At 41.2% G+C, this 8,678-nt stretch overlaps 1 protein-coding gene across 1 annotated transcript; it reads right to left on the bottom strand.

Moving 5' to 3' along the window:
- Positions 1 to 1,012: 1,012 nt before the first annotated feature.
- GDF3 (growth differentiation factor 3) lies at positions 1,013 to 7,568 on the bottom strand. The gene is made up of 2 exons (XM_008528862.2): positions 7,274 to 7,568; positions 1,013 to 1,910 (listed from the first exon to the last, which is right to left on the bottom strand). The coding sequence occupies exons 1-2, from the start codon at positions 7,539 to 7,541 to the stop codon at positions 1,084 to 1,086; spliced, it is 1,095 nt and encodes a 364-aa protein (XP_008527084.1). The 5' UTR covers positions 7,542 to 7,568; the 3' UTR covers positions 1,013 to 1,083.
- Between the last annotated feature and the right edge of the window lie 1,110 nt (positions 7,569 to 8,678).

Genomic DNA, 8,678 nt, shown 5'->3' with positions numbered 1-8,678 from the left:
TGGAATTAGAGTAAGGACTAACAAAGCAGTGGTCACGAACGTTTCCACTTCAGTTCTCCCTGCAAGAAAGGTAAGTGACCTCATCCTTCCTGAAATGACCTAGTCTACCAAGCCTAGAGTTGTGTATTTGAAGTCCATGTGAATTTTGCATTTTGCCCTGTAATATATGCATGTTTGTTTAATATCGATATATTTTATATTAATTATACCTTAACCTTTGACTTTATTATAACATACGTTTGACTCTGTAATTCGTGTCTAAAACTTTTCTAAGGAGATGGGGACAAAATACGGACAAAGATATATTCACAAAGAGTCATAACATGATTCCGTCACGAAAACTGCAAACAACACAATGACAAATGATAAATATTCTTGTAAGTAAAATATGCATCTAAATAATCGTGTATGATACAGCCATTAAATTAACTATGTAGATGCTGGTGATTTGGAAAAATTACTATCATTTAATGTTAAGTGAGTCCAGGAAAATACAAAAATATTCGTACAGTGTGATCTGAGCTACAGGAATCATATATAACATCCATAGGAGACCAGAAAGAAATGCAGAGATCAGGTACTCTTTTGGTATATTTTGCTATATTATTTTGTATTTTCTCAAAATAATTTTTTTGTTTTTTTAACTAACACTGTTCACATATGAGACCTGCCAGGGAAAGTTGATGACTTTAGGAAAATTTGTTATTTAGCTGCTCTAAATCTCAGCTTCTTTATCTAGGAAGCATGCATAATAATGCCTAGCTCAAAGAACAGTGAAATATTTATAAGTAACACATAGAATAGTACCTGCCTATAATAGCCTATCAATAAACGCCAGTTTCCTCCTACCTAGAGTCTAACATACTGTCATGAGCATAATGACTATATTAGAGCAAAAATTAACAAAGATCATTAAGACTCTGTGTGTAATTAGGGACATCATTAATCATGATGGATTTCCCAGGAAGACAAATTATCAACATAAACATATTGATATTTCAGATCCAACAGGTCATAAACCAGAGAGGTAGTTTTATTAGAAGATTCACCTAGAACACTCCTTCTATCCCTATTTCTGACAGGCTACCCACACCCACATTCATCAACTACCATGTCTTCATAATGTCGTAGAATGACGTTGTCATCATTGTCCTGATAGAGCATGGAAATGGGGGACAGCTTGGTGGGGATACAGACAGCCTGGGGAATCTGTGGGTCAACGGCATGCATCAGCGCTTGCATGAAAGCATAATTGGAGCTGTTGAGGGAGGTGGTCAGTGAGAAAGGACAATCACCATGGCAGTAATTAGCCATGAACCCCTTGGGGGCAATGATCCACTTGTGCCAACCTAGGTCTCGGAAGTTGATGAAGAGTTGGTGACGATGGCAGAGGTTCTTGCAGGAAGCATTAGGGGCAGGGATGGCTGATCTCCTTTTTCGGGAAGAAGGGTGGCACTGCTCAGGGTTGAGGGTCACCACTAGCAGGGAAGCATGAAGAGAATGTCTCAGTCTGGCACAGGTGTCCTCAAGCTGAAAATTCACCCCAAAGTCTCTGTCTCCTTTGACCAATATCTCTAGGAACAAGCCTAAGTTCTTCTGGGGGTTATTATTCCAATCCTTAGCCACATCCAGCAGGTTGAAGCGAAGGACACCTTGAGGCCATGGTACTGACTGCAGTGCAAACGGTTTACCTGGCGTGGAGATGGACTGGCCCCATACACGAGGCTCCTGAACCAGGGACAGAGCCAATTCCAGTTCTGGCCCCAGGTTATAGTAAGTGTTGGACCCCAAGTCCAGGCCCAGCTGGGCCATTGTTAACTGCTCCTTGTCTCTAATGGCAGCCAGGTTAAAGTAGAGGAGCTTCTGTAGGCAAGAGGCTTGGGGAAGGTCCTTGGAGTAAAGGTAGAAACCTAGATGGAAACAGATGAGAGAGTCACCATAATGTATTTTATTTCATATCCACCTATGTGATATAAATGTCCACATGCAGGGGGCTGGCCCCACGGCCGAGTGGTTAAGTTCACATGCTCTGCTTCGGCAGCCAAGGGTTTCGTCGGTTCGGATCCTGGGTGTGGACTTGGCACCGCTCGTCAGGCCATGTTGAGGTGGTGTCCCACATCCCACAACTAGAAGGACCCACAACTAAAATATACAACTATGTGCTGGGGGGGTTGGGGAGAAAAAGCAATAATGAAAAAAACGTTCTTTAAATGTCCACGTATACAAAATAAGGGCAGGAAATTATTAGTTATACTCAAATCCTACCATTGGGGATGATTTGTTTCTCTCATTTCTCATCTAAGGCTAGAGGTTCTTTTTTTTTTTTTTTTTTTTTTTTTGAGGAAGATTAGCCTTGAGCTAACATCTGCCAATCCGCCTCTTTTTGCTGAGGAAGACTGGCCCTGAGCTCACGTCCGTGCCCATCTTCCTCTACTTTATATGTGGGACACCCACCACAGCATGGCTTGCCGAGTGGTGCCAGGTCCACACCCGGGATCGGAACCAGTGAACCCGGGGCCACTGAGAATCAGAATGTGCGCACTTAACCGGTGCGCCACCAGGCCGGCCCCAGGCTAGAGGTTCTTATCTTTACATCCATAGTTCCCCAAAGTGTTCTGGATAGAATTTAGAAGGTCTATGATATTGGATGGAAAAAAGAATCACATTTTTATTTTTGCTATGCTCTAAATGAAATTTAGCATTTTCTTTCAATTATGAATATAGACAACAAATCCCAATAATATTATCAAGGCCTATGACACTGTTACCAATAAAAATCATAGGGATGTTCATACATTAAGTTGTTGAAATATCTTAAAATACACTAATGCTCACACTACTTTGAATTTATGGTATAGTCTCTGCCCTAGATCTTGTTATTTGTTGCTTAAATAAAGCATCATATATGTTACTATACACACGTTGTTTAAAAATATTTTTATACATGTATTTCAATATTTAATTGACTTCTTTTGAAATTCTAAATATTTTATTTTAGGCGTGTAAACCATTATTCTGAGCAGTGATCCATCGGCTTCAGCAGAACTGCCACAGGGACCCATGGCACAAATGTTTAAGAACATCCTAGGCTGTCAGGTGTGGCTGGCCAAAATCCAACCACTTAGATTGCCTTCAAAACAAACTCCTATCATCCAGTCAAGACTGGTCCTCCAGAAATCCCTTATGTTTTATCCTTGGGTAATTCTTTTTTTTTTTTTTTTTTTAGGAAGATTAGCCCTGAGCTAACTGCTGCCAGTCCTCCTCTTTTTGCTGAGGAAGACTGGCCCTGAGCTAACATCTGTGCCCATCTTCCTCTACTTTATATGTGGGGCGCCTACCACAGCATGGTGTATGCCAAGCGGTGCCATGTCCGCACCCGAGATCCAAACCAGCGACCCTAGGCCACAGAGAAGTGGAACGTGCGCACTTAACTGCTTCACCACGGGGCCAGTGTGATAATTCTTTATCTGAAGCCCACAGTTGTCAATGTCAACAATTTCTAGTTGTATCTCTGAATACTTCTCTCTCACCTCACAGAATATTAAGGGACAATGGGATTCTGCAGTTTTTCCGCATGGACTCCCTTCTCTGTGTCTTTTGAATTGTAGATGCACTCTCCCTGTTCTCAGAGCTAACTTCTCCACTTGGAATTTCAATACTAGGAAAAGTCCCAATAGAGTTGATTTTTACCTTTTTTTTCCTGCATCTTCAATTCCTCACTCGCCACAAATAACTTCTTTGGCCTAATGCCACCATTTTGTTTGGTAGCTCCACCCTAAATAAGGATTGTTGGCTCCACCCTAAGTAGGGAATTTCTAAGGTCATTCAGCTTGTGGAGAAATTACAACAAAAACCCAAACATTCTAACTATTCCCCGCCCCACCCCATCCCCGCAGAACTTCTTCATTCTCAAGTCTCATTTAAAAAACAACTAAATTAAAAAGCATTTAAAATTCCCATTTCCCTTCAAGCTTACGACATCATTTTTTCCTTTCTTTCCTTTTTTTTTTTTTTGAGGAAGATTAGCCCTGATCTAACATCTGCTGCCAATCCTCCTCTTTTCGCTGAGGAAGACTGGCCTTGAGCTAACCATCCATGCCCATCTTCCTCTACTTTATATGTGGGATGCCTACCACAGCATGGCTTAGCCAAGCGGTGCCATGAACTTAACCACTTGGCCACAAAGCCAGCCCCTGAGATATATTTCTTTTTTTTTTTAAAGATTTTATTTATTTCCTTTTTCTCCCCAAAGCCCCCCAGTACATAGTTGTATATTCTTAGTTGTGGGTCCTTCTAGTTGTGGCATGTGGGATGCCACCTCAGCATGGCCTGATGAGTGGTGCCATGTCCATGCCCAGGATCTGAACCAGTGAAACCCTGGGCCGCCGCGGCGGAGCAGGCAAACTTAACCACTTGACCACAGGGCCGGCCCTGAGATATCTTTCTTAAAGGTTGGCTAACTGTCAAATGCAGGGATGTTTTCACAGTACTTACTCTTCTCAATCTCTCTGAAAAGTTCTCTCTCCTGTTCAAGGCTCTTGTTTTAATATATTGGTCTCCCTTTTTACTCATATCACTAAATCATGTTCCTTAGGCAACAAAGAAAACCCAAAAGCCAGACTGGAAAAGATGGACAGATTTGAGAGCATGAAAATGAAAAACTTCTATATTCAAGAGACATCATTAACAAAATTAAAAACACAATGGACAACAGAGAATTCTTGTAACATATATGATGAGTTAAAACTCACGATTATAAAGAACTCTAACAAATGATTAAAAGGCCTTATAAATCATTAAGAAACAGAAGAATCTTCAATAGATAAATGGTCAGAGTGTATAAATAGGCAAATTATGGAAAAATAAAAATGAATGATTCATTACCCATTTGAAAATACATTCCACCTTATTAAAGAAATAAAAATTAAAACAGTGAGATCACGCTTTGCTACCAGATTAACAAAAATTAAAAACTAAAAGAGTGTTGTTACCCAATGGCCATCCAGCGTAGCATAGATAAGTCCACTGTCATATATCCAGGAATGAAATGCTTTACAGCAATGAGAATGAACTACAGATACACACAACGTGGGTGAATCTTACAAATACAACCTTACCCAAAAAAAGGACACACTCCACATTTCCATTTATATGAAGTTCAGTATGTAATGTTAGATGTCAGGATAGATATTACCCTTGCAGAGGAGAGTTGATTAACCAGAAGGGGGCATGAAGGATCCTCTGGGGTGCTGGTCATATTCTGTTTCCTGATCTGGGTGCTGGTTTTTCCGTGAAAATTCACTGAGCTGTTCTCTATGATTTATGTACTTTTCTGAATGCATATTATACTTCAATAAGTTTCTATTTGTAAAAAGATTGCTGACAAATTGTGGGGAAGTGAGAATTCTCCTGCATCATGTGGGGGTATAAATTTTGGAGGACATTTGATATATGTAAAAGGGAATGGGCTGGCCCCGTGGCCAAGTGGTTAAGTTCCCGTGCTCTGCTTCAGCAGCCCAGGGTTTCTTGGGTTCAGATCCTGGGCGCAGACATGGCACTGCTCATCAGGCCACGCTGAGGTGGCGTCCCACATAGCAGACCTAGAAGGACCCACAACTAGAATATATTACTATGTACTGGGAGCCAGAGCGATCGTGCTTTGGGGAGAAGAAGAAAAAAAAGGATTGGCAACAGGTGTTAGCTCAGGGCCAATCTAGAAAAAAAAGTAAAAATGTACCTATTCCTTGATCCAACAATCCCCTTCTAAGCATTTATCCTAGGGAAATAAGAGAAAAGTGCACACACACAAAATGGATGGAAAGCTGCACTGTTTATATTATGTCCATGCCCAACAACAGGGCGTCAGTTACATACATTATAACATAACTTCTCAACGGAATATCATGCAACCTTTGAAACGAGGTTAATGTGACTTTTGTTTGTACTTGTACAAGATATTCATAATACTGGAGGAATGTATGGTATGATCCCATTTACAAAAAAAAATTACAAGTTTCTATCACATATATATGTGCAAAGAAGAAAAGTCTAGAAGAATATACATCAACTATTAATGGTGACTTCTCTAAGGGGAGGGTTAGGGAGGAATGATGATGGTGAGATTATGTCCTTTTCCTGTGTCATTTGATAAGATTATAATCATCACAAAAATCAAAGGTTTTCGACCAGGGAGGGAGGGAAGTACATATCCTCAGCCGTTTCCTACTCTCTCCATGGAAAACCCTTCCAACTAGCTCCCCTTACCTATCAACCTTCCTCTGGAATTCTCCCTGACCACCTCCCCCAAGGCCCTGAGCCACCAAGGTAAGACTTAGCACAATGTATGGAAGTCATCCGTTTGTTTATTTTCTTTCTATAAACCTTTAAAGGGCGGACTTCATCTTTAATCTCTGTATTCTTATGGCCGTACCTAGTTCCCGACACACAGTAGGTATCGAATAAATGCTTCTTGGACAAATAAGGATTCAAGTCTTATCTCTAGTTGCTGTAAAACTAACCACCCAGGGCTCTCAATTCCTCATCTGAACTCCCTGGGAGGCTGCATAGAAATGCAGATTACAACACCATCTCTGACTTTGAATAAGAATCGGATGGGAGAATGAGGCGCAGGAACTGGCCTGGAGAATCAACTTTTAACAGTTGACCTGGGTAATTTTGGTGGGTGGTCAGTTCGGCAAATTACTGAATGGCACGCCCTCAGATCCTGTATAAAGGGTATGACAATGGCGAATATTATCGCTCTGTATTCACAAATCGAGAACAGCCTTTTCCAGCCAGCAAAAGCGTGGGTAGGTGTGGAGAAGGGAAGCAAGACTCATGGACAAACTGAGCTCAAAACTTTGGCCCGTCGCTTGCCGTGGCAAAGGCACCAGAATGTGTAAATCGTGGGCTAACGAGTGGGAGACTGCCCTAATTCCACCCTCACCCCTGCCACCTAAAATGCAGCACAAAGCTGTGGATTCAGAAAAAAACTATGTTGAATCCTGACTTTGTTCAGGCACGAGCTGGATGATCTTGAATAGGTGGCAGATTATCTACTGTCTGAGTCTTCATTTCCTTATTGTTAAGAAGCTGATAAGAATACCTGCCTTCCAAATCTCAGGATGTGGTTGGGATTAAATGAGAGAAAATATGTAAAATACCAGCACAAGGCCTTCTACAAATCCCTCACTAATTGTTATTTCCCCTTCTTTCCTTTCTTCACACCACCCACTGCCAGATTTTTCTCCAGGAAACACTCCAATTTCCTTACCTTGATCTGGGAGAAGTCGGAGCACGTTCCCACGGACACCCAGATTCTTTATGGAGCATAAGTCTTGGGAGCCCCCAGTCGTTGCTGCCGCTTCTCGATCCTGGAAGATTTTCTTTAGGATATAGGGCACAGGTTGGAACTTCTGGGGTGAAGGGACTTTGTCTAAGCCCAGAAATTGGAGAAAGACATTTTCTTGAAATTGGAATGTCTGACCCAAAGCCAGAGTTAACAGGAGGCCAAGAGCCAAGGCTGGCAGGGAAGGAATCATGGCCTCAGAGCTGAGACAAAGCTGGCCAGTGAGGCTGGAGAGGGCTCTAGCTCCCGACTGCCCAGCAATTCAGGGGCTGCTAATTTATCTGCTGTAAGATAATCAAGTGTGAATTGCTCTCTTCCCAGCTTCTCAAAGGCAATTGGATGTGAAAAGACGTAAAATTTTCTCTTCCCTTGCTCTATTCTTCCAGAAAAAAGTTCACAAAATAAAGATTACCAATGCATGAACCTAACTACAAAAATCAGGTTTGTCAGCAGCAGACACAGTGGAAAGGAGACATGCATTTATTCATTTAACAAACATTTATTAAGCATCTATTATGTGCAAGGCTCTGAGATAGGCTAGGAACATAGTAATGAATCATTCAAAGTCTTCTCATCCATAGTCTAATTAGGCAAACATATAGGTAGATTTCTATTAGACATTATCCGCAGCGATGTGGGAAACCAAACCAGGGAGAGAGAACTTCTCCCAAGCAGGTTGAACTACACTCCCCATGTTTTTGGCTCTAAGAGGGACTGAATTTTGTTCATCTAATTTTGCCCTTCTTGATTAAAAGTCAAAAGTCAGAGTGACTGAGTTAATTCCAGTTCCCTTACTTATTAGCTGTATGACATTGGGCATGTCACTTCATCTTCCTAAGTTTTTGTTTTCTCAACTGAAAACAAAAACTGACCTTCTAATTTGCCAAAGGAATATGATAAGATGATATGTTTAAAGCACTTGGCACAATGCCTGCCAAATGGTAAGCACATACAAGTGTTCACAGAAGAGAGAGCTCCAAAGTAGACATTTTCAGTAAGACAATCAGGTATCCAAGGCTGGAGAAACTACCTGTGGAAAGGGAGGGAGGTCACTGAGGAGTTTAAGTGTGGCAGCATATATCAATTTCTGGTTTCTGTTTTGTTTTGTTTTGCCAAATTACTATAACAATTCCAAAGGCTAAAGAAGAATTAGCTTGTTTGTTGCCAAAATAATTTTCAAGCTTTTTGAGAACAGGATTTTACTCTGCGTGTGTGTGTGTGTGAGGAAGATTGGCCCTGAGCTAACATCTGTTGCCAATCTTTCTCCTCTTTTTTTCCTTCCCAAAGTCCCTGTACATATTTGTATATCCTAGTTGTAGGTCATTCTAGT

The sequence above is a fragment of the Equus przewalskii genome, chromosome 5 (assembly GCF_037783145.1).
Source record: "Equus przewalskii isolate Varuska chromosome 5, EquPr2, whole genome shotgun sequence".
In the NCBI taxonomy this organism is placed as follows: Eukaryota; Metazoa; Chordata; class Mammalia; order Perissodactyla; family Equidae; genus Equus; species Equus przewalskii.
This window is presented reverse-complemented; position numbering and strand designations above follow the sequence as displayed.

Coding starts and splice junctions, on each gene's coding strand:
- GDF3 (XM_008528862.2), bottom strand. CDS start 7,541: ATGATTCCTTCCCTGCCAGCCTTGGCTCTTGGCCTCCTGTTAACTCTG. Junction 1,911..7,273: donor CCGACTTCTCCCAGATCAAG/GTAAGGAAATTG, acceptor GTTTCCATCTAG/GTTTCTACCTTTACTCCAAG.